Source organism: Planococcus citri, chromosome 3 (assembly GCF_950023065.1).
Source record: "Planococcus citri chromosome 3, ihPlaCitr1.1, whole genome shotgun sequence".
Lineage (NCBI taxonomy): Eukaryota > Metazoa > Arthropoda > Insecta > Hemiptera > Pseudococcidae > Planococcus > Planococcus citri.
The window spans coordinates 43,825,774-43,843,747 of record NC_088679.1 but is presented as its reverse complement, the minus strand read 5'-3'; the positions used below and the strand labels follow the sequence as shown (position 1 = coordinate 43,843,747).

Below are 17,974 nucleotides of genomic sequence, written 5' to 3'. Positions count from 1 at the left end.
GAGAACGTTTTCCAGTTCTTGAAAAAAATGCACTAAAATAAAATCTCCGTTCAATTAAACGTTGGCAAGTGTAATCAAGATTGCTGCTTGTAGTGCTTGTTGGTGAAAATCCTTTTTTTTCTACAATACGTAGGTACAGGGTGCCCAGAAATATCGGTACCCCTAAAAAAGTTTTCTACTAAAATACTTTGGTTGGTCACAGTGAATGATAATAATGATAGCACATGATTGGTTGTTGGACTGGAGAGATAACATTCCACCAATCATGTGCATCTATTTCACGTTGCCAACCTATATTTTTAATGAAAAACTTTCTTTGGGGTACTCGATATTTCTGGACACCCTGTATCTAAAAATTTTTTCAATTTCTTTTTCGGATTTTGACTTTGTATGTATCTATGTACTTGGTAAGTTCTGAGCTCCCAAAATGTCTATTTCATAATCAACATTCAAACAAAAAACTAATCCACGATCTTAAAAATTTCCTTTAGGTAATAGAAGAGACTTTACACCAATTTTTTCTTTTTATTTTTCACAAAATCGAAATATTTTTGCCAAATTGCTATCAAAACTTATTTGCTTTTGTATAAGAGAGTAACACATTTTTTTTTTAGGAGGTATAGGTATTTAAATCATCATTGCATATAATTATAAATATTGAAAATTGTTGTTCGTGGAATATTTTCACACAAGCATTCATTACGAATGAGAAATCGTCGCATTTTGATTTCTGATATTTTAGTCAAATTGGTATTTTAAGAAGTAGACTCGTAGGTACCTAGGTATTGCTTTTTAAATAAGTATGTCTAAAGTATGTACATTTTGAACCAACTCTTGATAAACATATTTTCTTATTTATAGTAAGAAAACTCCATTTAAAAAAAGTATTTTATTTCAGTTGAATGGTTTCGTAAATCAGTTCTATTAAGTATAATATCTTAATACAAAAACATTTCTAAGATAATTAGCAGCCTTTAGGTACGCTTATGTAGTATTTATTCATAACATTACAAAAACTTTACATTTGCATTACGCATTAAAATTGACCAATTTTCGCAACTTTGTACAACAGTTTTGATTCAGGTATGTAAGTAGATAACGGAGAGAAAATAATGACAAACGATGTAGGTAAGGTATTCGACGAATGTACAAATATTACACAAGTATAGGTATCTAAACTTAAATTCGCAACGTTTTCCAAAACGATACCCATACACAAGAACAAATCAAATAACAACAATGAGATCTAAATCTATAGGGTAACATTTCTGATGAAGTGTTATTTTCCGATTATAATGAAAGACTGTAAAAAAAATTCAAAATTATACAAAAAAAAAATTATGTTACATAGTGAGAAAATGCCAATACATTAATTATACTCGTACATTACAACAAATACACGATGGATAGCGTTTCGGAGACGACCTAATTTTAAATACGTAGGTAGGTACCTATTTAGAAAATGAACAAATGTTCACTTGAAAGTTGGTTTTGATAAAACTTTCTCAAATAGGTTGACTTATAGCCAGCACAACTGAATTAGGTACGTACGCGTATATGCGAACTACGCAGGTAACACGCAATTTTTCAGATTAAACGATTGATTAAACGTAAACAATTATTTTACATTGATATTGCACGTATTACGAGTGTAAATTACAGATCTTTTAATTTGAGTAGGTACATATTTTGATACTTGTACATACGTACAGTATAAGTATTCGTATATAGGTATGTTACATTGTATAACTTTTAAAATCATCGCTTACTTTTTTAAATGCTCATAAATTAATTAGGTAGGAAATCGTAAATCATTATTAGTGATCATTACCAACTCGGAATAATTCATTTAGGTACCTAGGTATTCGCTGATTGCTGATTCCCCTTCACGATGAACCAATATGCATAATTTTTTCAAACAAATGGTGTGAGATCATGATAGACGTGTTTTTAATTTTTCAAATCGAATCTCAAAGTTTTAATGGCCTCATTTTTTTCCCCGTTCGATATCACATACCTAGACCTACCACTGGAATAAGTTCACATTATAATACATGGAGAAGAGGGAATGTTTTCGAAAGAACTTCACAACGTTATATCGACTAGCAAATGCAAAAAAATGTGAGAAATGAATGCTTCGATGGTTTTCAAATGATACTTAAAAAATAAAAGGAAGAACATTTTCAAAAAATTAAATAAACATTGTACAATTGTAGCGTACTCTAATAATTAGTACGATGAACAAACATTGGTTATGAAATATTCTCAATAGATTACATACTTGTAATAATGCTACAATGATGTTCGTGAAGGAAAAAAATGTGAGACCGAGGTCACTGAAAATTTAAGAGAGAAAACGAGGTGCTTTCAAGAGCTGGGCATATTTTTCAATAATTAGGAAAATTTGAATGGCAGAAATGATTCGTTGTAACGCAGCTTGGTTAGATCTTATTTCCTTCGGAGAATGATTATTTCTCGCAAATTATTTTTTGGATTTGAAAATTTTCTTTATGAAAATATGATATTGCTTTATGCGAATTGGACAATCATGCCAACATAGACTCAATAAATGTTGCATAGTTTTAGAATAGAAGGTTATACTTTTTCTATGTACCTACCTATTCTGAAACACTTTGCATAATAAACTAATATTCTTTTTCAATAACACCATGCTTATTACAAAAAAAAAAAAAAACATCGTTTATATGTGAGTCTACATTGGTACAAAATATTTTCAACTTGGAGAAATTTCAACATTGAAAATTACATTGAAAATGCATAAATTGTTGTTAAATTCAACTAAAATGCCATAAACAGATTACCTAGCAATCGGAGATTGGCGACAGAATCCGAAACATTAAACGATATTGTCTTTTGATTGTTTGAAAAGGTGAACATTGATTTCGGAAAATGAAAAGCCAACTTTTGAGGGTACGCGTCGAGGGTTTGCCATTTAAAAAAAAAAAACTTCGTTATAATTGACGCAATCGTTGTTATTATGATTTCCCCAGGGTAGATAGGTAACCTACTGATTTGAATAACAATTCTATAATACACGAGGTAGGTAGTGAAGTGTTGAATGGAAATATTCGTAATTCGTGTAACACTTAGTAGTATGTTGAAACAGAACCACAATATAGGTAGGTAAACGTTCCAAAATAATATGCAGAAGTATAAATACATAAATAGCGAATAGTGTGCATATAGAGACAGTATAGGACGGTAAGGGCATACGTATATGAACATGTGTTAACATTTAAAAGCGGTTTTAATTATAAGTTTATTGGCTAAGAAGCCTTTAAAAAAACATAACACATTCATAAATTACAATTATAGTTATCTAAATGATAACTCTGTTGTACTTAAACTTTGTAGGCCTATAAGCTAACAAAGTATGTAGATACTTAGTCAGTAAATGTAATATTACCCACATTTTACTTAATTTATTTACCTCCTCGAGGTAGTAAGGACGGGATGGAGCAATCCAGTTGATGAACAATTTTCAAATTTTAGCTACAGGAAAACAATTTGATATCTGGCACAGTGAAAAAAAAATCAGGAGGTATTACGCGCGAATGCATTTTTTAAAATTTTATTGGAAACATCAAAGAAACATACCTTAAATTACTTACGATACGCAGGGTGGCAAGGATGCGATATGCGACGACCTGGTATCGATACCGGGTAAGATCGTGATAATTTTATTAATCAACGTTGTCGATAGCACAATAAAGTTTTTAAAAAATCAAATAAATCAATGAAAATTGAGTTTTTATTTTGATTCTGGTTTACAATCGAATTTGAAAGAAATTAAACTATGTTCTTTACAAATCATCAAAGATCACGATCCTTTGACACTTTAATGATAAGAGTATCGTGATATTTTTGAATTTTTTGCATTAGGTACTTACTGCAAGCAAGCATTACACTCGAATGAATTTTCCGATGATTTTTGGAGGAAATAAGTCGAAAATTTTGATCGAGGCTTTAAAGTGTCCATCAAACTGTTGATATAATTTTCCTCTTCCCCCTCTCTTTTTCTTTCCCAAAAAATCTTGAGAATTTTGAAACTATTTTTGAGTAGGCGTGAATATCGTTCCAATTTCAATATATAATCGTATTTTTGGAGAGAATAATTTACATATTTCAAAACCCACACTTATTTCATTTTTTTGGAGGAGGTATTCTAGCTGACAGGAAAATGATGGAACCAAACGATGTTAAATTGAAAGAGTACGCAAAAATACATCAGCAGTAAAAATTTCAGATGCTAAAGTGAGTTTTTCGATTTTTGGTTAATTTTTGAAAACCAATCACAATTTGGGCCAAAAATGCGGAAAAATTAAAATGTCACCAAATTGACCTAGAAAGATGTTTGGTATTTCATCTATTCTTTATCCATCGAATCAAATGGGAACAGTTTCAAAACATTTTGAACAGTTGTGGAGCCTCCAGGAGATTTTTGAAAGTTGAAATTTCCACAAAATTTTACTCACAATCAGTAAAGTTGGTAAGCTAAAATTTACTATATATATTACTAGGGCTAGGATTTTTATGCGCTAAAAAAACAGTTTTAAGCGCTTATAAAAAGCAGTTAAAATGGCCAAAAAAAGCAAAATTATGCGCCAAAAAATCTAAAAAAGCGAAAATAAGCGGTTTGTAAGTGCATCATGTGGCATATCAGAATGCAGGTATTTTTAAGCTGATTGCAAAAATCCTATTGAATTTCCTATCAAGTTTAAACTGAATTATTTAAATCAAAAAAATATAAAAAATCATTTATTTTAGATTTAATTTTTGAACAAAAACATAATGTACCTACAAGTGACAGATTACAAGATTTAGGTAAATAAAAACTAACTGATTAAAAATTCAAATGTTCGTTTGCAAAATCAGAGATCAAAATGTTTTTATTTTTTTTCCCAACTAAAATAGTTTGAAAGTGATTTTTTTTGACAAAACAACGAAAATTTGAGTTTTTAGAACGATTTTTTGTCGTTTTTCTTCGAAATATGCGCTAAAGTACTTGAAAAAGCGCTAAAAAAGCGGTTATCGGCCATTTTTTGCTGAAAATAAGCAGTTTTAAGCGTTTATGGTCTAAAAAAGCAAAATTATGCGCTAAAAAATTTTGCTATTCGGCTTAAAAATGCATGAATCGCAAAAGAAACATTGTTATGCGGTATCTGCTGCAGCGCATTCAGACAAGCATTTGCATAAAAATCCTAGCCCTATATATTACCATTTCAAGACGATAAGTTGATGAAGAGTGATTTCAAGCCGTTTCCAGCCTGCAATAACTTGGGCGTGTTGCTGAAGGCTTATCATGCAAAAAAAGTCATAAATTGAATTTTTTTTGACAAACTGAATTTTAGAAAATTAGTGATGGGTAATTGGTCGCGAGTAGATCATAGGTCATCAACAAGCACCAATTAATATGGACAGAAATACATTGGTGGAAGCACCAGAACACCTAGAAATCCATCTCCAATCGACTCAGCAACTTAAAATTAGAGTATAAAGTATATTTTCAACTTTTCAAGTTTAATGGGTACATTTTTGTGAAAATTTCAACTTTTAAACATCTGCTGGAGGCTGCAGAACTGGTAAAAACGGTTCGAAACTGCTTCTTATGTCGCGGATGGTCGAAAATAGGGTACTAGGTATACGTATCAAAATGAGACGTATAAGCTTTCAAAAAAAATTGATATGGGAAATTTTTAAAAATTCTCTGGAGGTACTGGAAAGGCTTTGGAAGCTTTTTCAATTGATTTTACGGTGTGAACAGAGAGTTGAAAACAGTCCAAAAACCAGATTTTAGTTTCAAATTTTATTAAATAAAATAAAAAATAAAATTTTGATTTCTTTTTTTCATGAGGAATAAACCGGATGAATTTTTGAAAGTGAATCCAAAATAATATCTTCTAAGGTGTATTTATCCGTGATCAAAGGCTTAAAAAATTGAAAGGCCAAAAGATTTTACTATTTGAAAAATTGTGTTTTTAGCATAAAAAATTGTTATTCATTATATCAAATTGAGTGAACGCTTTAAAATTTCTGTGGAATTTATGTTAAATAAGCACCAATTTATGGATGTTTTTTCAATGCTATTTTATTGAACTATGTACCTCCCATATAAATCTAAAAAAACGTAATTTCGACATTTCTTAGAAATGATTTTTGAGTTCTGGAGGGGGAAGGGTTGCTTCAAATTGAATTTTGTTAATAACTAAAGTTATAGAAAAGACATCAAGGAACAACTTTTGTTTGAAATTTTTTTACGTACAGCCCGTAGATAAGGAGATGGAGCGATTTTCAAGTTGGGGGGGGGGTGGATCCTCGGAAAGGGGGGAGGGGGAAAATAGGCATACAAGCTAAATTTATTCGTTTATGGGTGTAGAACCCCCCTGTCAATTCTGTGAAAATGAACCTATATCCATCCAACACTTACTATTCACCTGTCCTAAATTACAGCAAACAAGACTATCTCTCCAAATAGACCCAAATTCAATGACCATTCCAGATAACCCTTCTGAAATCCAAAAATTTATAACCCTACTTAAAAGCACCAACCTAATAAACTAAATCTAAACCCTTCTAGCCACGGGTGTAATAATCGTGTAATTATAAACACCCAAAACAAAAAAAAAAACAATAATCAATCATAAAATCGTTTTAACACTCCGATCGAGCGGATTGCCTTTTTTCGTGTAATTGGGACTGTACTATGGCCACAAAAACTTGATTTGGTGAAAATTTATGAAAACAAAAAGCTAACGTGGTCCATTTTACTACCACTTATTCTATAATTTTCCGAATAAATACTTGATTCTCCAAACTCATCATTGGTCAAAAATTTAAAAAAAAAAATTCTCATTTTTTTCGCTTTCAGCGCTTTAGATTGTTAAATTAATGCATTGTGCGCTCCCAGTAGACCTCCCTTCCTTATTTTTATACGCCACAAGTTGAAAAGTTCCTGAGTAAAAGATTAGGTCTGATCAAATCAGAAAAATGACTAAATTTGTGCGGCTGATTAGATTTTATAAAACCTCAGATCATACTAGGCTCACAAATTCTCCAGATCCAATTTGGTCTGACCGGATCCAAGTCAATGATTAGATCGAGTCAGGTGAACATTTGGATCTATGATCAGGGGATCAGCCCATTTTATTCGCCAGCAATGCCATTTGACAAAATACGAGTACGAGTATCATTCCTATTTGAGTACGAATTTGAAATTCCTTTTAAAATTGTTTTCCTTGAAATTTGAAGATCGTCCATTGATTTCGGTTGCCCCATCCTATATGCATTATGACATAGAACAATTTAATAAATAACACGAGAAAAAGTTAATGAAAATAAAGAAAAATAAAAAAAATAATCGAGGATACAAAACAACGTACTTTTTTTTAACATCCCTAACGGAGGGCATGTTTTGGCCGTTATTGGTACCATATTCGCAATTTTTCCTTTTTTGGGAAGGGGGATAAAAAACACACGAGGATATACCTAAACAAAAAAACGGCACAGGTGGTAGGAAGGAAATGAGAAAAAGAGAAAAAACGAAACAAAAAATGACGATAATAATAATAGGTACCTAATAATAATAAGGGGGAAAAGAAAGAGGAAATGCGATAGAGTAAAACAAAAACAACAAAAAAAAAAAAAAAAACAAAAAAAAATTATTTAATTTCGGTAGACGTTGGTTCGCTATCCGAGTGTTGACTACCAATGACTACGGAATTTAAGGGGAAGTCGTTGTACGACGGAGATCTATCTGCTCGTTTACTGGCGCCCGATTGCGAGCCGCCGGAATTTTTTCGAGCGTTTCTAGAATCGCGTAATCTAAATTTCCTGGAAAAGCAGCTATAAATAATACGTTGGAAAGCTCGTCGGAAGTCTTTGCTGAACAAAGCGTACAACATGGGATTGATGGCGCTGTTACAATAACCTAACCAAAACATGATTGAAAATATAACGGGATGGATGCAAGAATCACAAAACGCTCGAATAAGGTACATAGTGAAAAATGGTAACCAACAAAGTATAAAGCCGCCGACAATGACGCCGAGCTTTTTGGCAGCCTTCGTTTCCATGCGGAATCGTTTTATGTGCGTTTTTAAATTACGCCTTCCGACGATACCGAAAAGCTTGACTTTCTGGTTGGCGGTATCTTCGCAAGACGGCGACGGCGACAGATCTTTCTGTATAGGCGACGAAAGCTGCTCGCTCAGGTGTCTGGTTTTGACGAAGGTATCGCCGACGCTGCTACGTCTCTGCGGCGTGTCGGATAGCCGGCCGCCGCCGACTCGCAGATGCGAGCCGGGCTCCCGGTGAAATACGCTTCTAACGTTATTATCTACGCTAGAATAGTGCACGTATAAATTACCGGAATTCGATCTGGACGAGCTGGCTATCGAACTGGTGGCGTTATTAGTGGAGGCGGCCGCCGAGGTCGGCTCCGTCAACGTATTCGTAACCGTGTCGCTGATCGTCGCGTTCAAACAATCGCTGCTCGGATAGCTGACGCTGATTTTCACCTTATCGTAGCCTTTATCCGGCGTCTTGGCCGGCGACGTGTCGTACAGTTTGTCGTGAGCGCGCTCGAAGCGCCTGGTCGACGAACGTTTCAATTTCGTGTCCGGCGACCGCATACGAGGCGTATTCTCCACGCTGTTAAACGTGCTCGTCTGCAAAGACGAAACGCTATTGCTGCTCGGCGGATTACGTACGGACGAGCCGCGACCGCGATGAATACGAAGCGTCATGTACGATTCGTCCGTTTCGTTGTTCAACGTTCGCACGGTTAGGCAACCTTCGTTGATCGCCTTGGTCGTTATGATAGCCGCCACGTAGATGCGCCAGTAGAAGAACATCATCACGAACATCGGTATGTAGAACGAGCCGAACGCCGAATACACAACGTAACCGGTATCGTTGGTCAGCTCGCAAACCCACGGACACGACGTCACACTTTGCGGATTCGCCGAAAATTTATTCTCCGTCGTCAAAGGATCGCTGAACCGTAATGTGCTATTCAGGAAGTGTATATTGCGCGCCAACACCAACGTCGAAGTAGGCTGCACCACCTTGTTGCGCCAGCCGATCAACGGCGGAAAACATATGAGAAAACTAATGATCCACACCAGACCGACCAGCAGCTTGGCTCGTTTCATCGTCATCGTATTCGGATACGCGACCGGTCTTGTAATCGCTATGTACCGATCTAGCGATATGGCGCATAAATTCAGAATGGAAGCCGTGCACATCCACACGTCCAAAGCCAACCAAACTGAACACAAATAGTCGCCGAAAAGCCACACCTGTAACAATCAAAATATACAATATCGCCGTCATTAAAAAAAAAAAAGAAAAAGAACTCGCTGTTTGCCGAGAAGTTATATATTACGAGTACCTACATATAATACTACATATTAGATAAAGAGGTACCCAAGAGTACCAGAAATATAGACACGCGGTGTCATCGTTATTTTGCACCACGTCTTCTTCTTCTCCGCCAATTGCCAATTCAATATAAGCATATAAAAGCAAATTACGCACGGGTCAAGAATTTTTCAAATAATTCGCAATCAGTCTGCCTTCTTTATTCTTCTCAGACGTCGCACCACACGCCATCACAATCACTGCCATATAAACGTGACGTCTCGTTCAAAGAATTTTAAAATTATTTTTCAATTTACAATTGGAAAACTACTACTTTAACCAGCATCGAAAGACAAGCAATCATGGTTTTTAAAAAGCATCGCTTTCAAGTCTCATTCTTTTTGTATTTCAGGTTCACTCCCAAAACTTCACTAGGGTACCACTCTTTATTCGTCAATTATTTTCTCAATTCTGTCTACGGGAGACATTGCTCCGCGAACATCTCGTAGTTTTTTATTCCACGGTGATTTGATTCTTTATTTATTGTCTATCCCAAATTGTCAATTTGTCAACAAAAAAAAAAAAAAAACAAAAAAAAACTGAAGAGCCAAAATTTTCTAAACTAAATGAATATCATTAGATTAGGTATCTATTAAATCTGCATACTGAACAATCTTCTAGGTCAATTAGCTATCAAAAATGACCCTGATGGTCATTCAATATTGAAGCTATTGAAAAAGGCACAACAAATTGCTTATATGGCTAAAGAGAGATGAAAAGGAACAGAACAACTGAAACAAGGTGTCTAACTGTCTAACTGTCTACCAAAATTTGATATTCAAAAATCGCGACCTTTCGCGACCTTTTTTCGCAACTATTTTTCAGTACCCCCCTCCATTTTCTAACGAAAAAACTGGGTTCACAATAAAGCTCACGCTTTTTGGGGGCGGGGTGAGGGGAGTTGTTGGACAACTTTCAATAGTTTCTATGTGACATAGTAAATGTATGAAGTACTTGCATGTGCCTTCATGTGATTTCGAAGAACGTGATGCATTTTGACGAGTAATTTACAAAATTATTGAAGCGTTTTAGTGCTCATAGGTAGTTTAAATTTTTCCGCTCTCCAGACCGCCTCTGCCCCCTCCTCCCCCATAAGGAAAACAAAAATCAGAAGTCGCAATCTCAAGGAACTTTTTTTATGCAATCAAGATTTTGTTACTTATTCTCGATAAAAATGGTTACATTATGTATTTGGGTAAATTTGAAAAAAGACCAAAATATTTCAACACAAAAAAATGGGGTTTGAAAAATAGTTCAACCGCAATTAGTTTCCATGAAAATAAAAATAAAGGTTTTTAAAATTACAATTTTTTAAATTAAAAAATTTTTTTGGAAAAAATTAGCAACTGGAAAAAGTATTTCAAATAAAAAAAAAACAAAAAAAAACGCAGGTAATAAAAGAAAAAAATGTGAAAAATAGTTTCCCTGAAATTATCTTGCCCAAAAATGTATTTCAGAATTATCAAAATAAAAGTGGTTTGTTCAGAACTGATTTTTGTCGTTTCCAATCGACCTTCTGTCTTTTTTTTTGATGATACAAAAATGAATTTTTTGATAAATTCAAAAACGTTTTGCCTCCATCTTTAATTAAATCGTATTCATTTTATTTCTGTATTAAACTCTAATAAATACAGTCATGTTCAGGTTTCCAATTCATTTTTTATCGAAAAGTGCGAAATTTATTCATAAAACAGAAATCATGGGCACTTCCCTGCAGAAAAAAAGTCATAGTTTTTACTGTAGAATGGTACATTGTTCATCAGAGACACCAAGGAGTTATGAACAAAAGTTCCAAAGTCTACAAGCACCTACAAAAACAATAAGAAGTAGAAAAGATGCTGGCGCGTATCAACCCCCGTATGTTACGTTTCATGTGCCACGCGCCGTGGCGGAGTAATGCGGAGCTCGGGCGCGCTCCTTTTTTCAACAAAGAGGGGCGATGCGGGGCAGGTTAATATACTCCAATTGGGCTGAACATTTTTGGGCATTATTTTCTCATGTATACAAACCAACTCAGAGGGGGGGGGGTCCCACAAAAAATTCGAATTTTTTTTCCACCAAGTATAAGTAAATAAGGGACACCCTAACTTGCATATCTGCTCTAAGGACATAGCAAAAAATTGGACAAAAACAATTTTCTCCCTAGCATTTAAATATTGCCATCCAAATTTTCGGACTTTTCTTTTTCTTTTTCTATCTACTTGACTTTCTTCAGTTCTAATACTTTTTCTAGTCATTAAAGCTTTCGAAAATTTGTGTTTTGAAAAGTGAAAAACATGTTTTTCTTTCATCACAGGTCCTCCTTTTTTGTCAGACCCCTCTAGAATGAGCGTGTCCGGGGTAACTGCACTCTTTGCCCTCCTCTCGACGGTCCTGATTTTCCAGCAATTTAACAATAATTCTCAAAAAAATTGCAATAAGTATTTCTGAAAATACACATAAATGACCCGAACGAAGCGAAGCAAAAAGCAATCGAAAGACGAAAATTCACAATTCCTCAATAGTGAAAAGACATAATTTTTGATGTGAGAAGTAAATTTTTCTGCCATCAAGATTCAACTTTTGATTAAAAAAAAGAAAATAATATGCCCGAGCGAAGCGAGGGCGAAAGCGTTTGAAATTTTGAATTTTCATGATTATTTAAAATGCTAATTTGGCAGTAGCACTACCATCGAATAATAATACGAGAAGTTTTAGAAATTTAAAATCCGTGCGATTTTCGCGATTTTTTGGTGATTGGGAATTTCAAGTTTAGAAAATGTGCTGGAGGCTCTAGAACTGCTCAAAACGGTTTGAAATAGTTTCCAATCAATTTGGTAGGTCAAAAATAGGGTATATGTCCCAAATTTCAGCTTTTTATCTCAATTTGGTAAAATTTTGATTTTTTTTTCTCTCATTTTTGGCCTGAATTTTATTTTCAAAAATTCACCAAAAATCGAAAAATATATTTCAACTGAACTTGGTCATGCTTATAAAAAATTTGACGAAGAATAATTTTAGTTCAATAACTTCTTTTCTTCTGACCCTTCATATTCGGCGATACATAGCCGAAAAACGTAGATTGACAAAGGTTAATGACCTCTTGCGGGAGTCGGGAGTAGCAGACAAGTTGCGGTGTGCAACTTTGGTCATGATATTTTCGAGTCTACCGTGAATCGAGTTCACGTTTTGAATGGTCGATTTTCATTTTTTAAAACAATTTTCATAAAATTGACAACCTTACCCCCTCCTAAGTAAGGGTGAAATCGCCATTTTGGGAAATGCTGAACTGGTCGTGCTGCTAGGAAATTTAGCGTAGAACAATTTTTGATGGAACACTTTCCCTCTCGAACCCTTCATTTTGGCGATACAGCCGAAAAACTTGTATCGGCAAAGGTTAATGACCTCTTGCGGGGGTAGCCGGCAAGTTACGGGGTGCAACTTTTGACGGGTTGTTTTAGACCGATCTGAACAAATAATCTGAAATTCAGCTTTCCCACAATTTTTTCGAGGTTCGACTACAAATTTTGCTAAAATGACTGGACTATCCTCCTTAAGCCGCCCTGGCGCAAGCTACGGCTCTGATTTACAAATGATTTGTAAAAAAAAGTGTTATTGAAGTAAAGTGAAAAAAGCAGAAAATTTGTATTAAGTAGCGTATCTAGTGGGTAACACGAAAAAAACAGAGTAAAAAATATAAAAATAATCTTTTTTCTGTTTTAATCTTTCTCAACGTAAATAGCCGAAGCGAGAAGTGACAACTAAATTTTCATATTTTATTCTTGTTTGTGTATAAGTAAGTACCTAAGTATAATTCATGAAGCAAATGCTATTTCAGCCGGGAGTACCCAACTTTTGTAAGTATACGCAGTCGAGATAAAAAGATTTAATGAATTTCTCTACTTTTTACTTGGAGAAAAAAAATCAAAAATGTGATCATTTATCAAATAACATTACTTATGTGCTACAGCAAGCCATACAGTTACAAATCAGGCAAATAGAAATCTTATGGTGAATCTTTCGCAGAAAATACTTTAAATTACCAACTATTCGCATAAAAAAGCAGATCAATTTGCTTGTTTTGGATTTTCTTCCTCCGCAGTAGGCGTTTTTCAATTTTTGGTAATTTTTTCGTAAATATGAGCTGTTCTTGCGAATAGGCTCAAAATTATGGACATAATTATGCACTTTTGAAATATTTTAAGTATGTAAAAAAACGTTTTGACATGTCGTCAAAACTTGAAATTTTTGATTTTGGCATTTCAAGTCATGTTTGTTATTGCTTCCAATCTTCATCAAAATCGATTCTTAAAAACTCTCTCAAGGAAATAGAATCTTTTCTAAACTTTGTCCAAAGTCAAGAAACCGAAACTTCAGCATCGAAACTCCGTTTGAAGTATCTTCTTAATAATTTTTTTCATGAATTCGATTACCTACCGCTGAAAAAAAAAAGTAGACGATTCGAATATGATTCCTTCCTCAAGATACCATGGACAATAAACTGATGCTGACTACTGAGAACAACATAAATAGACGTGTAATAACGTTCGCAGTAATCTCAGACATTTTTAAACACGACATCATAGCGCCAATAAATGCGGGTTTTTATAGCCGAACATTTTTTTTATCTCGAATTTTCAAAATATCGCGAAGGAAATATTTTCGATGAATTTTAGTGTTTCAGTTTCTAAGATGACCCTCGCTATATCTTTTTTATTGCTCCAGACCAACAATACAAGACCATCGCTGTTGGTCTATACCTATTATGTTGATTGTTGGCACGTGGCCACGAGCATAAATACCTACTTACATACACTGTATAGTCGATCGAATAATGCAGAACAGATTTTCTGAATCCAATTTATTGGTTAAATGGTTCATCATCGACGTTGACAACATTTTAATTTTGTAAATAAGGAAATAATTGATTTTTTTTACCCGATTTCCTTAAATAGAAACATCAAAAACAATCCGAGTGATGAATTCTATAAATAGTTAGGCAGCTTAAATAAAAAATACCGAGACTAAAAAGTTTATGCAATGTGCCGGGCAACGGACCAACTTTAAACTTGATACATAAGTTCAAAAGAACACGCGACAAGGCGTTACTTTTATTTTCATTTATTGATTTTCCATCGAGTATAAATACTTACCTTTTTTTTTTCTTTCTAGGAACTCAACATTAATGAAACCCCGCCCGTCAACTGATTTAGCCATCACCTACTTTATATTATTACACGCAGATGGACATAGAAGTGCATTAAACTATTACAACTTGAATCGATACAAACACGGTGATGAATTTGTTATTCACAAATACAGCTAGATAAGTAGGTACCTACAAGTATCTAGGTACCTACGCTCAAAACATAAAATCCCGATGAGATTATTGGTGAATGGGTAAATGGGACATTTTCGGAGCTGAACTTTCAAACAACCAAAGTATACTTGAAAAAGTTTTGCAAATGGCTTCCATTTTTCACGTAATTTTAGGTACTACAATGACGAGAATTCGGATTTCTCAGTCAATAATAGGCTAACAGTGAGTAAAATTTCTACCAATATTTGAAAACTTGGTGTACGTAAACGTAAAGCTACACACATTAAAAAACAATGAAGAAAGGAGTAAAATTTTATGTGTTAATGTAACAGTAATAAGTTCTGTTTTTCGCCTGAACACCTATTTATTTATAAACTGCACAAATCTACGACCTCCGCATCGACTATAGGTAAAATGTTGCAAATGTAAAGCGTAGGTATGAATATTTTACAGTCAAATATTCGCAATTCCAGATCTCATCGTTTCTTAAACATCAAAGTACAATCAACTGACAATAAGTAAACTTCCATACGTTGCATGGGTACCCACATCTAGTACCTACACCTATACCGTTCAAAATGTCACCAATGCGAGTAAGACAACGAGAAATATTTGCATAAATCAACCCTTTCAATAGGTACCGTACCAAAAAAGACACTTGAAATGGTTTCTTATTGCGGTATATATCTCAGATAGAGACGCGGGAACCGACATTTTTTTTGCACTTCCATTTCTCAAATTTTTTATGCCTGTGTTTTATTTTCAGTCCTCTCACTCTTCCACGAAATTCAAAATTGTTCAACTCCAAAAATCATTTGAGATGACCTACTTACTAGTAGAATCACAAAGACGAAATTTCACTTCGAATTTTTACTAATACCGATTTCTAAATTAAAAAATTGCTTTCAAGTTTTATCCTTCACGACGGCGACGATGAAAGTATTTGAAAAACAGTCTGATTACAACATGACATTTAATATTGACTTATTTTCCCGGCGTTAACATTTCATACGAATCAAGTCCATTCTTCATTTTTTTCCATTTTTTTCCTTATCAAATAATTCCTCTTCGTAAAATGAATAACCTCCCGATCATTACAATTCGCTTTTAAAATGTTATTTCTATTCACCTGAAATTTCCTTTTTTTTTTAAATTACCTCTGTTTTTTTTCCTACGATGCGCCAAGACATAAACTTACAATATTGCAGCGTTAGACGCCTCAAGTGTAAGTTTTGGCACAGAAAAAAGAGAAATTCTGGAATACCTCCAAACGTTTTGTTTTGTAATCATTAGTTTTTCATAGTGATTTATTAAAGGATTAATTAATTAAAGCCACGGTACCACGGCCACTAATGGCTTAATTACAGGAGGTACTTCAAATTTTAAAACTTTTTTCATTGGTAAAATTTTGAAACTGTGCACATTAAATGTCTACAAAATTTGAAATGGTAAAAATTATTATAAGTACCCACTTTCAATAAACTCCAGTCTGAAAATGAGCAATATTACGGAAGCAATGATTATGGGCAACCAATTTTCAATTATCATTATTTTTTTTTCAATTAAAAAAATGAAAGAGTTTATAAAAAAAAAACATTTGATGGTGATATTTTGCGCAACATCGATTCATTCCATAAAGATGAAGTTTTTTTCGAGAATTTTTTTTTGATCAAATAAGTAAGTAATGGTCTAAAAACGGAGATGCAAAATTTCAGAAAAATTTTCAAACTTTATAAATGCATTTAAAAGAGATTTACCCCAGAAAATTCAAAAATAGTAAAATATACATACCCACTGCCATTTTTAACCAATAAGATAATCACTTATTGACTAAATTGAGTAAAATCGTTTTTTAAACCTGAGTAAAAAACAAAATTGCTTTCAAATCAACATTCAAAATTGCAAGCGCTGAAAATATTTTTTCAAATTTTACCAGATTTTGAAAATCCGAATTTGATCTATGTATTAAAAATATCAAAACTCAATCTAAATAGGAAATTAATATCGTAAGACTCGTAACCCAAACTGGTACGGGAATTTCAAATCTGGACCAAAAAAAACGAATTTGCATTCAAAAATACATCAACATTCAAAATTGCAAACGCCGAATTTATTTTTTCAAATGTTACCTCATTTTTAAAAATTTTAATACGATCAAATAAAAGTATCAAAACCCAATCAAAATAGGTAACTAATTATAATTAACTATCTTATTTTTTTTCATAAAGGTGGAGAGGCGGACCTACAATTTAAGATCAGAAAAAAATCCTTCAAGTGTAAACCACAAACTCCACCGCCCACGGCAGTAAATATTTAACCAGTGAAAAATTTTTCACAAAACATTTTTCCGGTGTTTGAAAAGCTTCGGTTTCCAAAAATAAATATAGGTATTTGTTTATTTTCATTTGTGGGCTAACTTTCGACCGACGCAGCAGTAAACAAGAAACACGGTGAATTGGAACGGATCATTTAAAACCGTCATAAAATTTCACTCGGTTATCTGCAGCGCTGTATGGGTTTTCAAGTCAACGATCATCGGTATTATGTACTTAATTAAACCTAATGTTGAGCAAACAATCCATAATGGAATGCTTTGAAACGAACTAATTATCTGGAGTAGTATAAAAAAACCTCGACGGTGGAAAGAAAAACGAGGTACAATTTCCGTAAACCTACGAGTTGCTTTCTTTTTAGGGATCGCAGGAAAGAGGGAAAATAATAGGTAGTTAATTCCTTCACAACTATTTACTATACGAAGACTTCGCCCCCATCTGTTCAACTTTTTCAATCGTTAATTTTAGGAAGTTTTGCATTTCCGTTTTAATTAATATTCCATTATGAGTTACACTTACCTACGACCTAATCTTTCCGTGTAAAAGAACAGATTATATCTTTCGAGCAATTATTTCCGAGTTTTTTGTGCGCCTACCGATAAACCTACTCACAATACCTATTTCAAAATAACATGTCCTCGCAATTTCTTCGAGAATAATAATAACTGAAAGGGGGGGGGATATCGATCAAAACACCTACTTACGTATACAAATACACGAACTTATATTAGAGATATTAAATCGGACAAGCCATTGAAATTGAAAATAAATAAACGGATAAATAAATAATCAGGAGAAAAGCTGTAATTTTTACTTTTCATGACCTGGCTGTATTTCTTAATCCTCAAAAATATGGTAAGTGGGCGTTCTTCATCAATAGAAAAGTGGTAATTTTTTGGAG

General features: G+C 33.8%; 1 protein-coding gene across 5 annotated transcripts in view; it reads right to left on the bottom strand.

Moving 5' to 3' along the window:
* Window positions 1–874: 874 nt before the first annotated feature.
* LOC135838419 (octopamine receptor Oamb-like) overlaps window positions 875–17,974 on the bottom strand; it is a 117,003-nt gene continuing 99,903 nt past the window's right edge. For all 5 annotated transcript variants that reach the window (XM_065354048.1, XM_065354051.1, XM_065354052.1 and 2 more), the window contains one exon: window positions 875–9,320. In XM_065354048.1, the coding sequence (XP_065210120.1) occupies window positions 7,680–9,320 (1,641 nt within the window). In that variant the 3' untranslated portion in view covers window positions 875–7,679. The remainder of the gene's footprint in view (window positions 9,321–17,974) is intronic.